Below are 26,491 nucleotides of genomic sequence, written 5' to 3'. Positions count from 1 at the left end.
AACACACAGTGGAGAGTCATTTCAAGTGTGACCTGTGCCCTACAGCTTTCCCAGAAAAAAGTAATCTTAGATGTCACGTGGTGACCCCTACAGAAAAGAAGCCTTTTCAGCTTTCTCACAAGGGATTTATTTCAGATGTCACATAGTGACTTATACTTAACCACAAAAGATTGATCTCATCTTTTGTGTGATGACCCATGCTGATGAAAGGTCTCCTCAGTGTGACCTGAGTAATTCAACTTATGTGTATGATTGTACATTGAGCTATTAAGTATTGATACACTGTTACCTGTTTGGTTGATGAGTCGTCATGCACCCATACTCTCAGTTTCAAAAGTTAGTTTGTTTACAGTTGTGCAGTTATTTAAGTGACCTTGGAATGTCCTATTTTGTAATTATATTTTACATGTTCATGATTAAAGTCTTGACTGTTACTTAAAGTGCATGTAATTACCAAAAAATGTTGGGGATATTAGAGTTTCATGACACATTATGATGGATACAATTCTGTTTACATTAGCATTGTGCAAAATTGTCTGGAGTATATGTCAATATTACTTGTAATTTGTTACAGTAAATATATGACTATATATTGAGCCTTGTTTATTGAATCCCTGGAGATACAACACCCACATTTTAATGAAATCTTTTCAAGAGTGATACAAGATGTTAGTCGACTGGGTTGGCACCCCTGGGGCAGGGTCAAAAGGTGCACGCACTTGCCATGGGTGTGTGCAAGTGAAATGGGCGGGAAGCAAGCAGGACTGCTAGGATTTAGGAATAGGTTAGAGTGATTAAGACCAATGGTGCAAAACCAACGAGGAAATGATGACTGAAACAGCAAGCAGGATTTCTACGGAAATCATGAAAGTGATGGACAATTTCCCCACAGCAAGTTTTGTAGACTTTTCCCATGTAAAACTGAAGATGTACCCATTTTAGAATATATATAGCTGTAGAAAAGTAACAAAAAAAAAAATATGCGAGAACCCCTAGCAATTCAAATTAAATTGTGTTATTTTTCTATTTATTTATTATTTGCAACTTTACAGACCAGATGCGTGTTAAAACCTGATCGGTGTCAAAACTAGAAAAAATGCACACATGCCTATACTTAGTTCACTAGAGGCCAGGTAAAACAAATTTTAAACAGTATAATCTATGGTTAAGAGTTGCTTGAGTGTGTGTGTGGGGTGGAGGTGTTGGTTCTTGTGTGTCTGGTAATTGGACCTGATCAGTGTCTGTTGGTTGATCTCTTGTGATTTGACACATTTCTACGCCCCTTATCCGTTTTACCTAAATACGTTTTCGAGGCTTTCATTTTGTATTCAGTAGTGTTACAGTGAAAGCCCTCTTATCCAGCATTCAGGTATTCGGCAACTTCAAGTACCCGGCATATTTGTCCGAGCATTAAGATATATAAAAATCTATATGAAATCGATAAAATTTCCCGCGCGAGGCTTTAATTGTTCCCGCCGTCACCAGAGCGTACCACTGTCTGGGTCAGTTTCGCGCCACCCGCTACAGCCCACTGCCCATGCTTATCAATGTGGTAATTTAAGATTATCCTGAGAAAATGACAGAGGCAGATAGTGAGGAAGAAGATGACCCTGAGCCTAAGGTGGCGTGGAAAGATGCTGCCAATGGTCGAGCTGTCTTTGTTAACCCATTAAACTCCGATGACAAGATTCCTTGTCATTTGGTCAAATAAAACAAAAAATCATAAAACACCAAAATGTTTGATCAAACACCAGAAAAATATGACGTCAGTAGTCCTCGCTTCGCTCGGAGGACTACTGACGTCATATTTTTCTGGTGTTTGATCAAACATTTTGGTGTTTTATGATTTTTTGTTTTATTTGACCAAATGACAAGGAATCTTGTCATCGGAGTTTAATGGGTCAAAAGTAAATGTCAGAAAAAAAAAAATCCTTTGTTTACATTCACTTGGCGGGGGTGCCATTTTGTCTTCCTTGGTACGAAAATGCAATTTAAGAAATGACATAAAATTCGGAGACAACAATCATACAGGTAATAAGGAATCGTTATTCTAGGCACTCGTCATGTATTTATTGTGTGTTAGAGGTTATTTTCCTTATCTGTTCATTACATGATGTTGCCTGGGTTGATGATACTTCCGATTGCATTTGGGAACTGCTAATTTGGTAGTCAGAATGTAGTTTTGTCGAAACGCATATTCGCTGATTACATTCTTGCATGATGATGACCATAGAAACAAAAACCACAAATTAAGTAGTATGTTTCTCAGTTTACTATTTTCTCAGCAAATTTTCTTTAATGCAAAGTTTGCAGGTTACGTGAGTAACATATATTATTTGGGACTGGAATGCACCAAATACTTGCAGTAAAATGTCTCGCAAGAGGAACTGTTGCCTAAAAATATATCAGCAATTGACTATATATCGGAATGTTCCAGAAATAGCGTCATTCTCCATAACCTAACCAAGAAGTAGGCTTATGTTTTAGTAATTTACGAGTAAGGTTGCCACTGGTACAAGTCAGTTTTCATACGAAAATAGTTTTAACTAATTTTAAGTGACTGAATAACTATAACTCAATAAACTACTCCCACCATGTTTCTTGTTCTAGTTGATGGAACTGTGGGGGTGGGAGCGTGAGTGTAACCTAACCTAGCTATAGGTAGGAATAGGCAAAGTTTGGCTGACTAGATTATTATGCTTAAATATATATGATAGCCATGTTCTGCAACAGTCATTACTGCGTGTGTAGGCCCCCCCCCCCACCCAAAAAACCCGTTTTCCCACATTTCCCCCCAGCTCGTTCGGGAGGAGAGGTAGGGAAAAGTACATGTAAAACATCACTTTTTCAATTAATATCTATAAAACTACGCAGTTCCGAAGGATATGAATTACACCATCGTTCATATCACAACATTGTTCACAGGAATAGATGAGCCAGGTACTCGGTTGTATTTATGTGTGAATCTATAATTTGTCCGATTATTCTCCCTCCAGTCTAAGATGACAGATATAAACATTTTATAGTTTTCACAACATCACAGTCGGACAAAAGAAAGAGTTGCATAAGCAAAACTATATATTTCGATTGCTTACTGCAATCCCCTTCAGTAGTACTTCAGACTACTGAAGAGGATTGCAGTAAGCAATGGAAATATATGATTTACAAATGTGTTGCTACATTTCTCATGTCATAATATAATAACCTTGTTTGGGTCACCCTTGTTAAAGCATTTGATCCACTTGAACACCTCAATTAGATCACCCAGCACTCTATGTCTTTCCAGAGAGTGTAAGTTAAGGTGCCTCAGCCTTCAGTAGTAATTCAGACTACTGAAGAGGATTGCAGTAAGCAATGGAAATATATGATTTCGCTTATGCAACTCTTTCTTTCGTCCAACTGTGGTGTTAGTTGTGATTTACAAATGTGTTACTACATTTCTCACCAGTGATTTTATAGTTTTGTTTATGGTCTTCAATTTATGCAAAAATTAATTTGTTCACTCAGTACAAAGGAGAAAGACCAAAAGGATACATGGGCTCAGAAATTTATCTTCAGAAGAGAGGCTGAGGCACCTTAACTTACACTTTCTGGAAAGACATAGAGTGCTGGGTGATATAATTGAGGTGTTCAAATGGATCAAATGTTTTAACAAGGGTGACCCAAACAAGGTCATTATATGAAGACATGAGCAATGTAGTAATACATTTGTAAATCACAACTAATGCCACAGTCATTACCCCAACGCTTATGTGACCTGACAATGACATGAGGTCGGGACAGGGGGAGGGGAGGAAATTTGTTGACAATTTGTTTGGTGATGAGTAATCCTGATATTATATCTGGGGTCCATTGACCCTTGGAAATATTCATTGTGGACATGTATTCATTTAATGTGGATTTCACCATTTTCCTTCTGAACCCACAGCCTGATCTCTAAATGAGGTTGGATTTTCCCCTGTCCATCCGGTGATTGGATTTATTTATGTGTTGAAACACAGCTGAACTTTCTTGACCATACTTAATCCTCTTGGGTTCATTCAATCTTGTCAATCTCTGTCTGGCCTATGTATGAAAGGTTACAATCTTTACATGGAAGAAAATAAACACCTGGGATATGATCTTCTCTCAACCTCTGGTGAATATTAATTTTTCTTTCCTATTATTATCATTTATTCATCACCTAAGAAATTGTCAACAAGTTTCCCCCTGACCCAACCTCATGCCATCCTCAGGTCACATAAGGGTTGGGGGAGCAACATGTCAGTTGTAAAAGTTAGTTGGTTTACTCACAGTTTTGTATTTATTTAAGTGACCATGGACTGGCCTGTTGTGTATTGCTTGTTCATGATTAAAGTCTTGATTGTTTCATATTGTTCAGTAAAGTGCACAAATGTTCTAGTAATTACTAAAAACAGCCGAGAATATTAGGGAGTGGCGTGGCTTGTTATGACGGATGCAGCTCTGTTTCCTTTAGCATTGTGCAAAGTTAGCATTCCTTGAGTCATGTGTTTTGTTATTGAGAAATGCGACGTCAGTAAGATTGGGAGTCTTGGTAAAGACAAGTACCATCATGCATGCATGTGGATCACGTGTCATGTTGTGTGACCTGTTAGGTTAATACATGTGTACATAGCCTCCCTGCCCTGTTGAGGTGCTTCCTTTTACCTTGGGTTAAGGTTGTGACTGTGGGGTTTGGCATTCAAAACTGCAAAAAGATAAAATATGATAATGTGTCATGGCTTTAGTGGGGGACAATGACTTGTAGAATTCATTATTGTCTTTAATGAGTAAAGGGGGCTTGGGTTTTTGTATATTATCATATCTTGAAATGCATTCAATAAGCTATGTAAAACTTACCCTTAGAAATATCTTTACTTTGCACGTATATTCTCTTTCCAATGACAATGTTTGGTAATATGTCACTGTAGTTTGGGATCTCTTTCCAAGGAGATATTTAGTTTCCATTTTCATTAATTCACTGACAATTGGGTGCACTTTCATGCAAGGCATAGCTTTAAGGAATACATGACATCCTAAAAATATCATTATTTGTTTTTTAAGTTAAAACAGTACTGCGTTTGTTGTTATATAACAAAGTAAAATAATAATATAAAATCATATAAATTCTCTTGTGAGAAGTTTAGAGATTTCACAGGTTTTATGTATATAGATGTGTGTGATATAAGTTTTCTATTTTGTATAGTGTTCAGATAGGACTATAGTGTATGACTTTGGGAATATTCTTAATGTATTGACCTTGTTATTTATGTTTTCTGTTGTCTCTGAGAAGTAATTAACATCTGTTCTAATGTTGCATAGATTTTATTGGACTGTTATCATAAAATTGTATTGATTAATTGGTGGGATATAATTCTATTTCTTATTTATTTAGTATCACTGTTAGGAATTAGATGTTGCTTATATTTGTTTTGTAGAAGTTTTGTGAATAATTATTGGTTATATTTTTGTGTGATTTTTTATTTTAAATTATGCTACTATTAGTATCATCAGTTTTATACATTGATTATGGAAATCTGTGGGTTTTGTTCTTTGTTCAATGCAGTTGACTTATGAGTTTAAAAACAATGTAAGTTTGAGATGGGGTATACATTGCATGTATGGATTTTGATTACGGTGAGGAGTTTTACAATTATTTTCTATCGGTGTTTACTAATGAGAGGTTAGATAAAGTACCTGACTGCGATCCGATTTACAGAGGGGATGAAGAAAGTAGTCTATCTAATGTCAGCATTAGTAAAGAAGAAGTAGTCAAGCAGATTGAAAGACTTAAAGCTACAAAATCTCTGGGTCCAGACGAAATTTTTTCAAGAATGCTCAAGGAGTGTAAATTTGAAATCTGCGACCAGTTAACTGAAATATTCAATAAAATGGTAGACACTGGTTTTTTGCCAAATGCTTGGAGGCAGGCAAACGTTGTTCCTGTTTTTAAAAAGGGAGATAGATTGTCTATATGCAACTACAGGCCAATCAGTTTGACATCAGTTATAGGAAAAATGCTTGAATCAATAATAGTAAATAGACTCAGAGAACACATCAAAGGGCATAATTTAATTCGTGATTCACAGCATGGTTTCTCCAAGGGTAAGTCATGTGTGACTAATCTTCTATCCTTTTACACTAAAGTATATAAGGCATCAGATAACAATAAAAATTACAATGTTATTTACCTTGACTTTAGCAAAGCGTTCAACAAGGTGCCTCACCAGAGACTACTAAATAAAATCAAAGCCTTGGCATAGGAGGAAAAGTTTTAGAATGGAATAGAGCTTGGATTAGTAACAGAAAACAGCGGGTCACCATAAATGGAATAAAATCTAGGTGGGGCAATGTTACTAGCGGGGTCCCCCAGGGCTCGGTTTTGGGTCCCTTATTGTTCATTATGTACATAAATGACTTAGACGATGGGATAAATAGTGATGTTAGTAAGTTTGCAGACGACACTAAAATGGGATGCCTAATTAGGTCAGGAGACGACGCAGAGATTCTGCAGGATGATCTAAATGAATTGTTAACATGGTCAGAGAAAAGGCAAATGAACTTCAATATCTCTAAGTGTAGCGTGTTAAATGTAGGGCTACACAACCCCAAAAATAGATACATCTTAGATAACACGTTTTTAGAAAAATCTGAGTGCGAGAGGGACTTGGGAGTTCTGGTGAGTCCAGACCTTAAAACCAGGAAGCAGTACATTAGCGCCTGAAATAAAGCTAACAGAGCATTAGGTTTCATTGCTAGGACGGTAACGAATAGAAGTGCAGAGGTAATTATCAAACTCTATCTAGTGATAGTTAGACCTATCCTTGACTATGCGGTACAGTTTTGGTCTCTGTCCTATAGAATGGACATAAATTCACTAGAATCAGTACAGAGAAGAATGACCAAAATGATACATGGACTCGGAAATTTGCCTTACGAAGAGAGACTTAGGCACCTAAACTTACACTCTCTGGAAAGACGCAGAGTGCGGGGTGATCAAATAGAAGTGTTCAAGTGGATCAAAGGTTATAACAAGGGTGATGCAAACAAGGTCATCATAATAAAACAACAGGGCAGGACTCGCAGTAATGGGTATAAACTGGACAAATTTAGATTTAAGAAGGAAATAGACAAGAATTGGTTAACTATTAGGGTGGTCGATGAATGGAATAAACTTAGTAACCATGTAGTAAGCGCTGAAACAATCAGTTGTTTTAAAAAATTATTAGACAACTTTATGGATGGGGACGACAGGTGGTGATGGTTTCGGAGCTGCCTAGTGTAGGCCTTATGGTCTCTTGCAGTCTCCTTTATTCTTATGTATGGAATAATGATTGGTTGTCTGAGTGGGAAGTTTTATTATCTTGAGGATGTGTCTTTCTTGAATTTTGTGTGATAAATGTATCTTGGTTGGGTTTGTCAGAGTTGAGTTGGTAAGGTGAGAATATTTCGTATGTTGGATTTAGACTAATTTATTGGCAATTGATGGAGTTAGTATTGTTTTGAGTTAAACACACACACACACACATATATATATATATATATATATATATATACATATATATATAAATATATATATATATATTTATATATATATATATATATATATATATGTATATATATGGAAATAAACTCTTCTGCTGGGATTCGAACCCTTGCTTGAGCGGCTTGCGTCTTTACAAGACAAGGACCGAAGCCACTACTCAGGCAAGGGTTCAAATCCCAGTAGAAGAGTATATTTCCAATTGTCAATTGACACAAATATATATATATATTATGATTTTGTGAATGTACAGTATATATTATTCCTGCATCATCACAAAAATTTGAAGTGAATATATTTTTTATATAGATAGAATGGGTTTAATAAGTGATTGTTAATACCTTGTAACCTTTTTGAAATGCACGACGTCTTGCTTCTCTTGAGTGGAATAATTATTGAAGTTGCTGCATGGTTTTTTGGGTTGGTTTCGTTTGTTGTGGGATTTGTCATTGAATATCCTTGGTTTGTCTTATTATGAGTTGGCTTTGGCCGACAGCCTGTGAAATTACTTTGGGGTGGGAGGGATGGTTGTGTGTGTTTGTAGAATATGCTGAACTGAGCATTTTGTTGGGTATGATCATCTAAGGGAAGCACAGAACAACATTATTGAATACAAAAAGGAGGCCTCTAAAGCTAATTTAGGTCGAACGGATAAAGGGAGTAAAAATGTTTTAAGGCACAAGAGATCAACTTACAGACGCTGATCAGGTCCATTTACCAGACACTCAAGAATAAAAACACTCAGGTAACCTCCTCCCCCCCCACACACTCAAGCGACTCTTAACCAGTCACAGGAGGCAGCACTGTTTAAGGCTAATTTTACCTGGCTCCTAGCGAACTAAGTATAAACATGTTTCTTTTTTTCTTTCGACACTGATCAGGGTCGTAACGCTCGTCTGCTCTTAGAAGTCGCAAAAATAAACAAATAAATGAACAAACAAATAAGCAAAAATAAGTAAATAAAGTAAGGAATGATACTTCAACTTGATTTGCCAGAGGTTCTCGCATTGATTCTTTTCTTCGTAATTTTCAACAACCATATGGATATTACAATGTGCATATTTTCAGTTTTATATGGCAAAAGTCTACAAAACTTGCATAAAAAGTTCATAAGACATTGTAGATGTTTTCTAATTCAAGTAATACTCAGAAGTTATAGGATTTTTGTACCTGTGATATGTCATGTTATTGTGTTGTGAATCTGTGCAGAGAAAAATGTCCGTGATAAGCTGAAATAAAAGCTAACAAGTTTGTAAATTTTTATTTTTATTTTTCTACTTGAAGTATACTAATATCTGTTGAGCCATGAAGCATGATAAATAGTGTAAATAAAAATGTTTTACAATGCTTGGTAACATACATAAATGACTGAAATTGAGATATTACTACTAACTAGAAAAATAAAAAAGTAAAAACCATATTGGTTAAAACCATATTGGTTAAAACCTTCATTTTTTCGCTTGAATTTTATGTGTATGAAGATCTACAATGAATATCAGTTGGAATTATTGTATTTGCTAATAGGGACCATTACCCAGCTCTTACTTGGGTGAAATCAGACCAATTGCATTTCTTTCTTTTGAGTTTAAATATGTATCACTTGAGTAACAACATAAATCATACAAAAAACTGGTCTCTGTTGAAAAAGGTGGGGTATCAGTCGGACAAAAAACTAAATTATTCAGGTAGAGAGATGAAATCTCTACAGAATGATATACCCTGAGGGTAATAATGGTGAAGAACTCATATTTTCATTTGCTCTAAGGTTTTCAGGTGAGGAAAGGGAGCATATATGTGCAAAAATGCATACTACAATAAAAATAAGCATGCAATTGGGAAAAACTCACACTAGGCCCATATTAGTATAGGTGCCATATGTCAGACCTACTGTATATACTGTTGGTGAGTTTGTCGGTAAAAAAGAAGTGTCATGTGCTCCAAGAGATATATCTTTATACTCTTTTTGTTTGTTTTCCGTTACCTATCCCCAGAAACACACTTTTTTCACTAAGAAATAATATATATCTATTTTGTTTGAAGAATTACAATGATTTATTAGATTATATTGTCATAATCTGTAGTAAAAATCTGAAAATAATGGGAACTATATGTATGAAGTTAAGGGGCTATCAATGGAAGTTGCCAATATAATAGAAATTAAATGGTCTGTTAATTATATTCAAAGTTAACTTAGAAGTCAATCCATTAATGAAAAGTTTAGCTTTGTTGACAAACGGCATTTAAAAAATGTAATAGTAAATAAATAATAACAATAATAAATATAAATAACAAACAATAATTAGTAACAACTACAGCAATTTTTTTTTCCAAAAAGGTTTACCATCATGGAAGCTTAAAGTTGTCCTAACAAAGACTCGGAGAAGTGTGACATACAGAAAAATCAATTGACAACGGCATTTCATACAGAGCGGATAAAAGTAAAAATGCAAAGGGTAAAATGCAAAAAATAGACTGCCATTATGGATGTCTATGATAAGTTACAAAGGATTACAAAGGTGGAGCATGCAGACAGGAGACCTTTTGGTCCATGTCTAGGTCGGATGCAAAAAAAATCATAATAAATTAATAAATGAAAACTATAATAGTGTAAATAACAGGTATAGTTAAGTAATAAACAAACAGGTAAGTAGGAAATAATAAATAGACATATAGCTAATAATAAATGAAAATCAATAAGGACAAATGATAACAAAACAAAAACAAATATAAAATAAATTATAATAATTACACCATCTTGCTTATGTGTTAATGTAAATGATTCTTAAAGCTTCGAACTGAACTACATTGCACACCCTGTGCAGGAAGTTTATTCCATTCATTAACTACACAGTTGGCAAAGTTGTTTCTACCTACTTCCAAATTGAATCTATTTCCGGACAGTTTGAGACCATTGTTTCTTGTCTGATTCTCATTCAATGTGTAAATTTTGTCACTTTTGATGTTGTCAATTCCCTTTCGAATTTGAAAGACCTTTATCAAGTCACCTCTGAGTCTGCGCTTTTTTAGGGAAAACAGATTCATATGTTTTAGTCGATTTTTGTATGATTTATTTTTTATATTTGGAATCAATTTTGTGGCACGCCTTTGTACTTTTTCCAGTCTGTTAATGTCTTTAATGAGATTTGGTGACCATACGGAAACAGCATATTCCAAATGTGGACAAACTAATGATTTGTATAGCTTGTATGTTAATTGGGTTAACATACAGCATGTTGTTCTATGAAGAGAAAACTTCATATAACATTCTTTCAGCTCTTCATTTATGCTGTATGAATGCATTATGTAATATATAGAGTGCCCTTGAAAATTAGCCTTCATTACGTTATATAGTTGACAAATCAACACTTGTAAGTATATTTTGTAAATTTTACAAAATATATTTCCTCTCTTCATTATATGTGTTTAATGTAAGCCAAAAATGTCAACAATGTTTAAAGATATATATATTTTTTGAGAATTGCAAATGGTCACTTGTGCAGAGTTAGTTGTGTGCATACGTTTTGTTTACATTCTTCTTAGAGACCTACTACTTCATCTTCATCGGAACAAAAATCCAATTTCAGAATTTCACTGCCTAATCTCTCTATTCACTGTGCATTGATTATCATAAATTTACAAGTCCACATAGTATTAATTGTATACAAACAAATGGGATAGGAATTGGAAGCACAACCGTCGTGCAAGTAACATGCGTTATTATGGGCACTCGTCAATCGTGAACATGTATTTATTGTGTGGTTTAAATGAGGTATTGTTTTTGAGATGCACCCTTATTTTTTCTATTATGTTTAGAACGTCATTTTGTTTGGTTGCCAATGCTTTCGTTTTCATCATCGACTTTGCATTTGGTTAGTGTAGTTGTAGAATAGAGAAAAATTATAGACTGAATAATCGTGTACATGCATTTATTGATGTATTATTATGATTTACAAAATTAATATTTAATTTTCTAATGCTATATCATATAGGTGTGCATTTCTAAAAAAAAAAATACCAGGTTATTTTCTTTATGTTCATTAGTTGATGTTGCCTGGTTTCATATTAATTCTGACCAGTTTTCATGAGGACTTGTTTGTAATTTTTCTTAAGTGACTGAATAATCATAAGGTAATCCCACCATGCACTTCATTTTAGCAGTTGATGAAACTAAGGTGGGTGTGTGGGTGTGAGTGTAACCTAACCTAGGTATAGGTAGTAATAGGTAAGGTGTGGTTGGCTAGATTATCTTTTTTCACTCAAAGATGATAGACATTTTTTATTTCATACCTCTGTGTGTAGGGGAGGGGAGGTGTTCCCTGACAAATGGAAGCTAGTAAAGGGATAGCAAGAATCACACATTGTATTCTGACATCATTGATTGTTGGGAAAATTTAACCAAGATTTCTCATTTCAAGTTATCTGTGCATCCTTCATCATACTCTGATTTCATTATTATTATCATATTTGGGTGCGAATGTGGCAGGAAATGAAGGAGTGGAGTTGGAAGTAGAATGCAGATTGAGAGAGGTAAATGACTTCTTCTCCTTTAATTTTAACTATACCCGCCTGTTTTAGTAGTTTATATGCTATATCATTTTGATATTTTTTCAATCATCCATTTTCTTCCTCAACAATTTATATTTTTTCTATCAGCTTCTGTTGGTACATCCACAGAATGTCACTTGTTTTCCCTCCAACCCTGACATTTGGGGATGGGGGTCCATTGCAAAATGGAAAACAAACTATTTGCTGTAGAAATAGATATCATATTCTCAAGAATCTCAAATGTTGATTTATGACACCCTTCATTGTTGTGTGTGTTTAGTGACCCTCTACAAACATTTGACAATGATTTCTTATTTCTGTGTTATTGTATGTTACGTTATACACCAATATTTTTCTCATGTCCTTTCTCTCTTTGCAGTATTTTTCAACTAGATCAGTGTTATTATTTGCTGAACCTTCTATTTCTTTCTTACTACTTTAATTTATTTCTGTGATATGAGTTGTTTGATCCCGTTCCCTACTGCATTTTGGTCAATGCCATACTGTATTTGTATACGCTCGTGTTACTCAAAAAGATATATGTCAAACTTATGATATATTTTCATTCAGGTCCAGGGTAAATATCAACATTTCATCAGAAAAGGGTATCTGAAGATTCCCTATATTTGTCATATAGCAAAGAGAATCCTGTGTGGCGCCTGTGGCAAACCTGTCTCACGAGTCGTCCTAAGTATCACATGATGACCCACTCTGAAAAGAAACTTTCCCAATATGACTTTTGATGCATCTTTCTCATTGTCAGTATTCTTGAATAACAAGTGATGTCCCGCACTGGAGACAAGCCTTTCAAGTGTGACCTGTGCGATGCAGCCTTCACATGGAAGAAAAATCACAAACGACACATGGTGACCCACACTGGAGAGAAGCCCTTCAAATGTGATCTCTGCAATGCAGCTTTCTCAAGAAGGACGGGTCTTAAAGATCACATGATAACCCACACTGGAGAGAAGCATTTTAAATGTGATATGTGCTCTTTCTCAGGAAAGAGTGCCTCCGACCTCAAACGACACATGATGACCCACACTGGAGAAAAGCCTTTCATGTGTGATCTCTGCAATGCAGCTTTCTCAAGAAAGACAAGTCTTAGAGGTCACATGAGAACCCACACTGGAGAGAAGCCTTTCAAATGTGATATGTGCAATAGAGCTTTTTCAAGAAAGGGTCCTCTCAAATATCACGTGATGGCCCACACTGGAGAGAAACCTTTTCAATGTGAGTTGTGTGAAGCAACTTTCTCACGAAAGAGTTCTCTGAAATATCACATGGTGACCCACACAGGAGAGAAGCCTTTCAAGTGTGACCTGTGCGATTCAGCTTTCTCGAAAAGGGGAAATCTGAAATATCACATGAAGACCCACACTGTAGAGAAGCCTTTCAAGTGTGACCTGTGTGATGCAGCTTTCTCACAAAAGAGTTATCTCAAAAATCACATGTTGACCCACACTGGAGAGAAGCCTTTCAAGTGTGACCTGTGTGATGCAGCTTTCCCAAGGACTAATTCTCTCAAATATCACATGATGACCCACACTGGAAAGAAGCCTTTCAAGTGTGATGTGTGCAATGCAGCTTTCAAAACAAAGAATCATCTCAAAGGACACATGAAGACCCACACTGGAGAGAAGCCTTTCATGTGTGACCTGTGCAGTGCATCTTTCTCACAAAGGAATGCTCTCAAAAATCATATGATGACCCATACAGGAGAGAAGCCCTTCAAGTGTGACCTTTGCAATGCAGCTTTCTCGGTTAAGAGTTCTCTTAAAGGTCACATGATGACCCACACTGGAGAGAAACCTTTCCAATGTGACCTGTGCGATGCATCTTTCTCACAAAAGAGTAATCTCAAATATCACATAAGTACCCACACTGGAGAAAAGCCTTTCAAATGTGACCTTTGTGATACAACTTATTCAACAAAGAGTGTTCTCAAACATCATGTGAAGAACCACACTGGAGAAAAGCCTTTCAAATGTGACCTGTGTGAGGTAGCTTTCTCACAAAAAAGTGAGCTCAGATATCACGTGATGATCCACACTGGAGAAAGGACTTTCATGTGTGACCTGTGTGATTCTGCTTTCTCAACAAAGACGGCTCTCAAGCATCATGTTGTGGTCCACACTGGAGAGAAGCCTTTCAAGTGTGACCTGTGCCATGCAGCTTTCTCATTCAAGACTGGTCTCAAACGTCACGTTTTGACCCACACCAAAGATAAACCCTTCAAGTGTAACCTTTGCGATGCAGTTTTCACAAGAAACTGTAATCTCACAAAACACATAATGACTCACACAAGACAGAAGCCCTTCTAGTATGATCTTTGCGATGCAGTCCAGGAAAGAGGTTTCTCAATTATCACTTGAAGACCCACACTGGAGAAAAGCCTTTCAAATACGACCTATGTGAGGTAACTTTCTCACAAAAAAGTGGGCTCAAATATCACACAATGACCCACACTGGAGAGACGCCTTTCAAGTGTGACCTGTGCGATGCATCTTTCACAAGAAAGACTGCTCTCAAACGTCACGTGATGACCCACACTGGAGAGACGCCTTTCAAATGTAACCTGTGCGATGCAGCTTTTTCAAGAAAGCATTCTCTCGAACGTCACGTGATGACACACTCCGGAGAGAAGGCTTTTGAGTGTGATATGTGCAATGAAGCTTCCTCACAAAAGAGTACTTTCAAATATCGCGTTATTAGCCACATTGGTGTGAAGCCTATTTTGAAGTGTGGCCTGTGTGTTACATCTTTCTCAAGAGAGCATTTTCTCAAAGTTTACATGGTGACACACACTGGAGAGTCATTTCAAGTGTGACCTGTGCCCTACAGCTTTCCCAGAAGAAAGTAATCTTAGATGTCACGTGGTGACCCATGCAGGAATGAATTCTTTTCAGCTTTCTCACAAGGGACTTGTTTCAGATGTCACATAGTGAATTACACTTAACCACAAAAGATTGATCTCATCTTTTGTGTGATGACCCACGCTGGTGAGAGGTCTCCTCAGTGTGACCAGAGTAATTCAATTTCTCTTTACGATTGTTCATTCAGCTATTATGTATTGATACACTGTTACCTGTTTAGTTGATGAGTCGCCATGCACCCATACTCTCAGTTTCAAAAGTTAGTTGGTGTACTCACAGTTGTGCAGTTATTTAAGTGACTTTGGATTGGTCTATATTGTAATCACATTTTTGCTTGTTCATGATTAAAGTCCTGACTCTTCCATAAAATGCATGTAATTACTAGAAACTATTAGAGTTTCATGACATATTATGATGGATACAATTCTGTTTACCTTAGCATTGTGCAAAATTGCCTGGAGTATATGTCAATGTTACTTGTAATTTGTTACTGTAAATATATGGTTATATATTGAGCCGTGTTTATTGAATCCCTGGAGATACAACACCCACATTTTAATGAAATCTTTTCAAGAGTGATACAAGATGTTAGTTGACCAGGTTGGCACCCCTGGGGCAGGGTCAAAAGGTGCACGCACTTGCCATGGGTGTGTGCAAGTGAAATGGGCGGGAAGCAAGCAGGACTGTGCTAGGATTTAGGAATAGTTAGGTTAGAGTGATTAAAACGAATGGTGCAAAACCAACGAAGAAGTGAAGACTGAAACAGCAAGCAGGATTTCTATGGAAATCATGTAAGTGATCGACAATTTCCCCACAGCATGTTAATTTGACTTTTACCCCGTAAAAATGAAAATGTACCCATTTTAGAATACATATAGTTGTTGAAAAGTAAAAAAAATATATATATATCAATGCAAGAAACCATAGCGATTCAAATTTAATCAAGTGTTATTTTGCTATTTATTATTATTTTGCAACTTTTAAGACCAGAGCGTTAAAACCCTGATTGTGTTAAAACTAGGAAAAATGCATAAATTTATACTTAGTTCACTAGAGGCCAGGTAAAACAAATCTTAGACAGTATCATCTGCGATTGGTTAAGAGTTGCTTGAGTGTGTGTGTGGGGTGGGGGTTACCCGAGTGTTGGTTCTTGTGTGTCTGGTTATTGGACCTGATCAGTGTCTGTTGGTTGATCTCTTGTGATTTGACACATTTCTACTCCCCTTATCCGTTTTACCTAAATTAGCTTTTGAGGCCTCCATTTTGTATTCAATTGTGCTATTTTGTGTTTCCTGTTCCTCTGAGATGAACCTCAAACAGGGCATCAATTTGTCCTTTTTGGGGCCTATCTAAAAAGAATTATGAATTTCATTAAGTATACTCAAACAGTGAGAACTGAAGTGCACGTGTACAATACAAAATATCAATGAAGTGCACGTTTGAGTCTGAGACTCCGATTCTGACCGTCTGTGGAAAATAATTTGGATTTGTTACTAAAAGTAGAAAAATATTACCTACATTCAATTTACACACTATGCCATTGTGATGTGGATACTGACGACACGGGAGAATTTTATGATGCAGTCAAGGCCTGCTACATTCACGATATTATGAATGAATTATATGAAGAGTATGGGATTGCGGAAGCAATTATCAATACTCCTGAGATGATAGATAATCATATTGAGGAACGTTATTTCAAGTTGTTCAGTAAATCTGGTGGCCCTTTCACAAACCTGAGGAAGGTGAGCACTTATGTTTTCTCTATTCCATGTAGTAATGTTCACACAGAATGAGCTTTTTCAATGAAGAACTCAGGAAAATGAGAATAACCATCTACAAGTCGACTACAAATCTTTAACTATAAATATGTAACAACTCGGGGGGGGGGGTAAAAAAAAAAAAAAAGTCCTTTGTTTACATTCACTTGACGGGGTTGCCATTTTGTCTTCCTTGGTACGAAAATCCAATTTAAGAAATGGAATAGAATTTGGAAAGATAACAAATCATATAGGAAATAAGGAATTGTTCTAGGCACTCGTCATGTATTGTGTGATAGAGGTTATTTTCCTTATCTGTTCATTACTTGATGTTGTCTGGGTTGAAGATACTTCCGATTGCATATGGGAACTGCTAATTTGGTAGGCAGAATGTACTTTTGTCAAAACGCATATTCACTGCTTACATTCTTGCATGATAGATTATTCAACGACCATAGATACAAAGCCACAAATTAAGTAGTATGTTTCTCAGTTTACTATTTTCTCAGCAAATTTTCTTTACTGCAAAGTTTGCGGGTTACGTGAGTAACGTATATTATTTGGGACCGGAATGCACCAAATACTTGCAGCGAAATGTCTCGCAAGAGGAACTGTTGCCTAAAGATATATCAGCAATTGACTATATATAACGGAATGTTTCAGAAATAGCGTCATTCTCCATAACCTAGCCAAGAAGTAGGCTTATGTTGTCTTTGGAATTTACGATTAAAGTTGCCACTGGTACAAGTCAGTTTTCATAAAAAACAGTTTCAATTAATTTTAAGTGACTGAAAAACCATAACTCAACAAACCATTCCCACCATATTTCTTGTTCTAGTTTATGGAATCCTTGGGGGGGGGGGCAGAAGTGAATGTAACCTAACATAGCTATAGGGAGGAATAGGCAAGGTTCGGCTGACTAGATTATTCTCCCTCCAGTCTAAGATGAAATATATAAACAATCGGAATAAAAGGAAACGTAGAAGAAAATATAACTTCTATATTTCGGATAATAGCTATAGCCCTCTTCAGGAAAGTACAGGTTACAAGAATTTGCAGACAAGTAGAAATTCTTGTAACCTATACTTTCCTGAAGAGGGCTATAGCTATTATCCGAAATATAGAAGTTATATTTTCTTCTAAGTTTCCTTTTATTCCGACTGTGGGTTCTTCGTGATTATTGTTTACAAATGTGCCACTACATTTTTGTCCGAGTGGTTTTATATTTTTGTTTATGGTCTTCTGTTTGTGCCAAAATTAATTCGTTCACTCAGTACAAAGGAAAATGACAAAAAGGATGCATGGGCTTAGAAATTTACCTTAGGAAGAGAGGCTTAGGCACCTTAACTTACACTCTCTGGAAAGTGCTGGGTGATCTATCAAGGGTGTCACAAACAAGGTAATCATATTAAGACAACAGGGCAGGACTCACAGTAATGGATTTAAACTGGACAATTTTAGATTTAAGGAGGAAATAGGCAAGAATTGTTTTACTAATAGAGTGGTTAACGAATGGAATAGACTTAGTAACCATGTAGTGAGCGCTGAAACTATCAGTTTTTATTAAGAAACGGTTATACAGCTTTATGGATGGGGTGGATGACAGGTGGTAATGTACATGGAACTGCCTAGTGTCCTTATGTCGACTTGCTAAGGAAAACCACCCGTTCGCGTGGGATCGGTTTTTGTGTGAGGGGAAGAATGTATGAAAACGAAAAGATAATAGTGTATAAAAGAGGGCTATTGCCAAAATACGCTTTTTCGTGAGCAATTAGGGGAATGGTTGATGGTGGCGGCTCGGGAGAAACGGGCAGGGAACTTGGACAGCGGCGCCGACGCCTGGGATTAAAATCACCAAAAGTTGAGAAAATGGTACGAGGCGTAGTAGTAAAGGTTGAAAAACGAAAAAATCATTAGTGGGAGGTAAATTGTAATGAGATGTATAAGAGAAGGAAAGGAAGCGAATTTTAGCCGGAGAAAAAATACGTCTAGATGTTTGTGCATGGGGCGTGGTTATGTTCGTGAGAGGTATGTGTACTGTATGTATCTTACGGGAAGTGAGTAGAGTTCACTTCCCGCGTGTGGCGTTGCTGATTAACCCTAGCTAGGTAGCGCGGTCCTGATTAACCCCAGATTGGGCTTGAGCGGTCCTGATTAGCCCCAGGTTAGGCTTGAGCGTTAAACGGGCGATATTCGAAGCGTAGTCAAGAGATTGGATCCGATGGCGGTGAGGGAGGGGCAGGCGGGCGAGTGTTGTTTTATCTTTCTCCTTCCAGGCACAACTCTGAAAGCAGAAAATTACGTGACTTGGGAGTTGTGTGTAAATGTCAGAAGTGTAAACCCGCTCGCCAGCGTCAGCTAAGAGGTCAGGCGTGGGTGCTGGTTGGTCGAGAGGAGAGGCCCCATATATCCTCCCCCACGATCGGCCGGTGAAGAGTTGAGGGCTCTGAATCAGAGTTGGATTAAGGGCGACCTCTGCTAAGCCAGCGAGAAAATGTGCATGTATCTCTCTTTTCATCCAAGCACAACTCTGAAAGCAGAGAATTGCGTGACTTGGGTGTGTAATTGTCTTTGGTGTAAACCCGCTTGCCGACGTCAACAAAGAGGTCAGCCTTGTGCCAGACCGGCAGCAGCAAAGGAGGGGAGTCTCCTCCGCCGCGACCTGCCGGCGAAGGTTGCTGGGCGCTTGTTGAGAGCTGGAACGGATAGCGACATCTGACCTCTGCTGAGTCGAAGTTGGGTGACTTTTTTTGCAATCTCTTTCATTTTTATGTACTCGCCAGTGTTGTGTGTGTGGAGGGGGGGGGAGGTGTTCACTGACCAATGGAAACCAGTAAAGGAATCACACATTGATTTCTGACATCCTTAATTATTAGGCGGGTGTAGGCCTCTGCGAAAAATACCAATATTTCTTATTTCCGGTCATTTGTGTTATTGTACCCTCCACTATTAATCAAATAATTTATTTTTTGCTTATTTTTCTTTGTAACATTTATTCAGCCACTCACCTAAAGAATTATATGTTAATTTTCAGAACACAAATATTCGTGCAAATTACTTATAACTCATTTGAAGTGGTTGTTTTCACTGAATGAATATAACTCAAGAATTTACTCCGGCTGCGCACCTTGTTTTAGTATTTGATGGAAGGAAACGGGTAAATATAACATATCCTAGGTGTAGGTAGGGACAGGATAGGGTAGATTGACTAGAAGTAATTTACTTCTCACAAAAGGATATAGAGTATATATATATATATATATATATATATATATATATATATATATATATATATATATATATATATATATATATATATATATATATATATATATATGAGAAATGTAGTAACACGTTTGTAAATCATAACTAACACCACAGTCGGACGAAAGAAAGAGTTGAGTAAGCGAAACTATGTATTTCGATTGCAAACTGCAATCCTCCTCAGTAGTACAAAGTGGAAGGAGGATACTGTCTTAAATAGCAACCTCTTACAAAGGGAAAGGGAACTTGGAAAAGAATAAATGTCACTACCCCAACTCTTATGTGACCTGAGGATTATATCAAGGCGGGTCAGGGAGGGGGGGGGCGAGGAAAACGCCAGCGACCTCCCCATTCTCCCTACAGTCACCTTCGTGGGAGAAAGAGTCCGCGGGTCCTGAAAACATAGAGGTGGAGACAGAGACTCCCCCGGTATCTCTCCCCCCACAAACGAGAAGTGAGCTGAAGAAGTTGCGTAAGCGGGGGACAAGAACTAAGACACCCCAGTCTGAACACTCTGATGCCGCTCTCCCTGCACCCCTAACCCAAACAGAGCCCCCAGCACCCAACAACTCCCCGGTAGTTGAAATCGAACTTACCCTAGCAGCTCCCAGCCGTCCAGCGGAACGCACCCCCACCCTCAATAGCTCCATCAACGCCATGCATGACGCTATGCGTGCGTGGCAGGAGCAGATTGCCCAGACCAATCCATAAGCAGCCCGCCTCCTCGATGGAATCTTCGGGATCCTAAACACAGTACTGGACCTCGCCAACCATGGCTGCGGTTAGGATGTTACAGTGGAATTGTCGGGCAATCAACACTGCCCGCGACTTACTAGTCCAACACCTCGCCGAACACACCTACGATGTGGTTGCTCTTCAATCACTAGTTCGTAAGCCTAGGCAACTCCCCTCCCTTCCGGGCTTCCACTACCCACCATTCTACGAGACAGACGCAGACGGGCAAGTCCGTGTCGCCACGTATGTCTCGAACGGACTCTCGTCCCAGCGCGGGACGCTTCCTGCCACGATCGAGGAAGGATACACGGTTGTCACCACTGTAAGTGTGGAAAGCAACCAGAACATATCCATACTCAGCTATTACAACCCTGCCACAACACGGCACTTCGACTGGCTGGCAAAGCTAACCAGACAGTGGGTCGTCCTTGGTGACTTTAATCGTCGAGACGCTTTGTGGGAAGATGGCTATCCTAACTCCTCACCAACCATAGCCTCACAGCTGGATCTGGTTGACCTTGTCCTTCTCAACAACGGCAGTCACACCAGGATCCTCGATGTCTCATCTCACAGTAAGTCACCCATTGATCTCTCCTTTGTGTATCATAACGCAGCTGGACCGACGGACTGGTCCCCCATGGATGACCCCCTTTCTTCAGACCATCTCCCCATACAGGTGATGATCCACCAGGCTCCCACCATCTACCTACGCCCAGCAAGACAGCAGCTCAACCTAAATAAAGCAGATTGGAAGAAATACGAAGCATACCTCGCCAACTCCCAGTACTGTCCGGACCTCACAAGAACAGCGGATGAAATCAATGCAGAATTGACTGAGCTTCTGCTCACCGCAGCACGCCAAGCCAGCCCACTGACGAGAGACCCCAAGGGTAGGCGTGGGCATCCCTGGTGGGCCAACTCACGCAAAGCAGTTCAACGGAAACGACGAGTCTATCATCGCTTCATGAAGGAAGGCTCCGACGCCAGTCACGCGGCGATGAAACAAAGCAGTGCACAGTGCAAAAAGATCATTGCACAAGCCAAATAACAATACTGAGAAGACACCAAAGGGAAGGACGAAGACCTCGGTGCAGCCTGGAGGAAACATAAGGTACTCAAGAGGCGTTACAACCCCCCCCCCCCAGACAGGAACCTGACCGCCACAGAAGGGAGAATCCTTCGCACACCTGAAGAAAAGGCCGAAGGATTCCTTCACTACTTCGGGAACGCTAGTAGCACGGATCACCTACCAGAAGCGCAGCAGAGCAGGGGCCGAGAAGAGGAAAGTCACATGGATCTCTCTCCACCAAAGGGCTCGGACAGCCACCTTACACTGTTTGATCTTCGCAGAGCCTTGAGGGTCACTCAGGGTTCCACGGCATCCCCAGGAGCTGACAAATTCACCTACCCCCTACTGAGACATCTCCCTCTCCCCCTCCAGGACACCCTCCTGTCTCTTCTTAACAAATGTTGGGCAGAGGGAGTAGTCCCGGGTGCCTGGAAGGTAGCCACGGTCACCCCAATCCCCAAAACCAACAAGCCACGTCACATGGTGGCCAGCCATAGACCCATATCCCTCACCTCACGTTGGGAAAGTCTACGAGAGGATGGTCTTAAATCGCCTCACTCACACCATCGAGACCAAGGGTGCACTCCCGAAGCTTCAAGCAGGGTTCCGAAGAGGAAGAAGCATCAATGACCACATCGTGCGACTCGCAGAACATGTCCGCAAGGCCCAGTGGCAGAAGAGAATTCCACACACCTGCTTCCTGGACATCGCCCAAGCCATCGACACCGTCTGGCACGCCAAACTTCTGCTGAAGCTTAAATCTATCGAAGTCTCCCTAGCGCTGTATTCTTTCGTTCGCTCCTTCCTCCCCGGTGCGCTGGAAGGGAGTCTTGAGCGGGCGAATGCCCGTTGACATGGGAGCCCCCCAAGGCTCAGTGGTGGCACCCACCCTCTTCGCCCTAATGCTAGGTGACATCGGGAAAGGGCTGAGGAAGGACACCACTATTACCTCCTGTGCCAACGATATAGCCGTATGGCGCCGATCAAGGCATAGACGCCCGAAGAAGGACTCTGCCCAACACAAGGCAGAACTTCGCCTCTTCCAAAGTCAAGTAGACAGTGTTGTCCACCACCTCGAAAGCCTCGGCTTCCTACTCTCTCCAAACAAGACAGTGTACATGTCGGTGCACCTTCCTGGCTACAACAGAGGCCACTACCCAACCTGGAACGTCCTCAGCATCTGCGGCACAGAAGTGCCCCCTCACCCTCAGTCAGGTACCTGGGCGTCATCTTTCAAAAAAGATGGTTGCTGGACCAGTCAGGTCCGAGAAGCCATAAGCAGTGCCAGACGTGCCCTCAACCTCATTCGGGCCGTCCGACACGAACCATGGGGCCAGCGCAGAGAAACACTCATCCACCTCACCCAGAGTCTAGTCCGCTCCCGGCTTCTGTTTTACGCACAAGCTTTGCATAACCTGCCGATGTCGGCCATCCGTCGCATGGCTACAGTCGAGTGCCAAGCACTTAGACTAGGACTCGGCCTCCTGCAATCTGTCTCTCAGGAGCAAGTATACTGAGAAGCCGGATTCCTCCCACTTTGGCATCGCCTGAAGAGAGACTCCTGCAGGTACCTCTTCAGCTCAGCGAGGGTACCTAACTCCACGGATACTGAACTAGGCGAAGGCTGGAACCCAGCCCCATCTACTGTGCCAGAACGTTGTCTGATCGCTGTCTGCGACCTTTGTTTGAGAGCGGGAATAGAGCCAGCCGACCGCCTCCGTGTCCCCCAAGCCCAAGTTGATCCATATCCACCCTGGATCATGAAGCCGCCGGAGGTGCGAACCAACGGCCCTGGAGTAGCCAAAGAAGATCCCCCACACCAAATCGCCACCTGTATTAAATAACTGCTGGCTAAGGAATACGCGGACGACTTAAAGATCTTCACAGACGGATCGGTGCTCAGCGACGGCAGAACAGGAGCAGGACTGTTCCTCGAGCCCACGTGAGAGCACTTCGAAGTGAAGCTTCCACCCACCACCATCCTAACTGCCGATCTCGTCGCCATCAGAGAAGCTTTAACTAAAGTCAAAGCTCTCCCCCGTCCCCCAGCGCAGGCAGTCGTCCTATCGGACTCCCAGTCCAGCCTGGCTGTAATGCAGAGCGAGTACCGCAAAACAAGACCGGGAATCCTCAAGGAAATCCTAATCCTTTCAGAGGAAATCGCACGACGCGGCCTCCGTCTTCGTTTCCAGTGGGTGCCCTCCCATGTAGGCATCCATGGAAACGAGGTGGCTGACCAAGCCTCCAAATGAGGGGCCCTAACCTCTGAAGAGGATTGCATCTCGCTCTGCTTCTCAACAGGTGATGCCAACAACAACAACAAATCGACCAAGCCACATGGGATCTCTGGTCAGACGAATACACCGGGACTGCCGGTACCCGAGGCTGGCCCATCAAGACCTCTGCAGCACGGGAACCTTCTGGACCCACCCCCCTCCACTTCCAACCCGCATTCTTCACCTCATCTCAAGAATCCGTGTCAATTACTGGCGAACCCGCTTCCTGAAAACCGTCTGTGCCTGCGGGACGGAGCTGGTCTATTTCTTCCACTGCATATTCCTATGCCCCGTCCTTCGTAACCACTTCCAGCCGCTGCTGAACATCCTAGGAGAGAACCCCCCAAGAATGTCTAAGTTATATTCAATCACCGACCACCACAGCATCATCATGGCAGCCCACCTAATCTCCACCTCACCAGTTGGACACTTGTTATAGCGCCACTGGCAGGCCCTGACGCCCACCATTTTCCCGGAAACGGACTAGTTGTACACACTAGTACCCACAACTGTTTAGCAACACACCACACACAACTAAGATTGAGAAACTAAAAGACAGTCCTTAAATCGGACCCCTCCGCTGGGACTCGTAAAAAAAGAAGGAAAAAAAAAAAATTCTAGTATTGAAGAGGATTGCAGTTAGGAACCGAAACATATAGTTTCGCTTACTGAACCCTCGTCCGACTGTGGTGTTATTTGTGAATGTGTCCTCTATTTCTTTGCAGTATTTATTCAGCCGCTCATTTTCCTGTGTATTTGATTATTAAGTATCAATGTCGCAGTCATATGATAAAGAGAAACCTGTGTGGCGTCTGCTGGACTCAGATCGTACAAGTCACCTCAACCCATTAAACTCCGATGACAATATTCTTCTCATTTGGTCAAATAAAACAAAAAATCATAAAACACCAAAATGTTTAATATCACACAATGACACAGACTGGTGAAAAACCTTTCCAGTGTGACCTGTGTGATACAACTTTCTTAAGAAGGATTACACTTCAACGACGCTTCATTTTGTTTTGCTGTCAAGGGTTCCATTTTCATGAATCACAATGGCAAAAGCCGACAAGACTGTGAGAATAAACTCCTTGTGAGATCGAAACCTTTATTGGTACTACGTTTCGCTTGTTACAGCTTTTTCAAGTACTGGATTCCAAGGAAAGACCACCTCGCTTGCGCGGGATCGGGTTTTGTGGGAGGGGAAGAATGTCTGTAGGAAAATGAAAAGATAGTAGTGTATAAAAGAGGGCTATTACCACCGGGCGAATTGCGAGCGATTAGGGGCTTATTTGTTGTCGTGGCTTAGGAGAAATGGACTGGGAGCTTGGAGGGCAGCGCTTGACGCCGGGGTTAGGATTAGGATCATCAACGAAAGTTTAGAAAATGGTAGGAGGCGTAGTAGTAGAGAAAGGTGGAAAAACGGAAAAATCTTTAGTGGGAGGTAAACTGAAATGAGAAGATGTAGTAGAAGAGAAAGTTAGAAAGGAAGCGAATTTTAGTCGAAGAAAAAGTAAATGTAGATGTTTGTGCGTGTGTTGTGGCTCTGCTCGTGAGAGGTGTATGTGTGTATCTTACGAGAAGTGAGTTGATTTCACTTCCCGCGTGTAGAGGGCGTCCTGATAAGCCACAGGTGGGGCAAGCGTACCCTGATTACCCCCAGGTTTTGGGTTTGAAGTCCTTTAGAGTTGATCCAGTGGCGGTGCGAGGGGGGGCAGACGGGCGGTGTACACCCGCCTGCCGACGTCAACGAAGAGATCCGTAACCAGAACGGCAGCCGCAAGGAGATAACTCCTCGCCGCCATCGCTGGCGAGCGCGTTCCTGATGAGCCACAGGTGGGGCGAGCGTTGCCTGTTTATCCCCAGGCTGGGTTTGGATTCCGGAAGAGTCGATTCAGTGGCGGTGCGAGGGAGGGGCAGACGGGCGGGTGTTGTATGGTCTCTTTCCTTCCAATCACAACTCTGAAAACAGAGAATTACGCGATTGGGAATTGTGCGTAAATGTCAGAAGTGTAAACTCGCTCACCAGCGTCAGCGAGAGGCCAGCGTTAGGTTGCGGGCCGGTTGGACAGAAAGGTGCCCCAAGTCTCTCCGTCAACCAGCCTGCGATCAGATTGGGCGTCCTGCGAGAGACGGTTTGGGCCTCTGCTTTGCCAGCAAGAAAGTGTGCGTGTGCCTCTTTTCAAATATAAGCACTAAGCTGTGGCCTTAGTCCGAGCTTCGCCTATATTTCTCATGTGACCCTTCCAGTGTCGCACCTTGTGGCTAATTACCAAAAAGAAAGAGATTAGATATTTTGTGTTGATTTTCATTTGCCCTGCCGTTGTTCCGAACCAAAAACTACTACAACTGCATCCAATTCGCGCTAAACTCTCACAACGTTTGCTGGGGAGAGGGGGGAACACAAATACCAAGAAGTAGTT

General features: G+C 40.5%; 1 protein-coding gene across 1 annotated transcript; it reads left to right on the top strand.

The window, feature by feature from the left end:
* The first annotated feature begins 1,947 nt into the window (after positions 1–1,947).
* Positions 1,948–14,412, top strand: LOC143030731 (uncharacterized). The gene is made up of 2 exons (XM_076193931.1): positions 1,948–2,031; positions 12,659–14,412. The coding sequence occupies exon 2, from the start codon at positions 12,871–12,873 to the stop codon at positions 14,410–14,412; it is 1,542 nt and encodes a 513-aa protein (XP_076050046.1). The 5' UTR covers positions 1,948–2,031; positions 12,659–12,870.
* Positions 14,413–26,491: the final 12,079 nt, after the last annotated feature.

This window comes from Oratosquilla oratoria, chromosome 12 (genome assembly GCF_046742065.1).
Source record: "Oratosquilla oratoria isolate Oo_2021 chromosome 12, ASM4674206v1, whole genome shotgun sequence".
Taxonomy (NCBI): Eukaryota; Metazoa; Arthropoda; class Malacostraca; order Stomatopoda; family Squillidae; genus Oratosquilla; species Oratosquilla oratoria.
The sequence above is the reverse complement of the archived record's forward strand: the minus strand, read 5'-3'. Positions and strand labels throughout refer to the sequence as shown.

Excerpts from the sequence above, each read along its gene's own strand:
- LOC143030731 (XM_076193931.1), top strand. The coding sequence starts at position 12,871 with ATGTCCCGCACTGGAGACAAGCCTTTCAAGTGTGACCTGTGCGATGCA.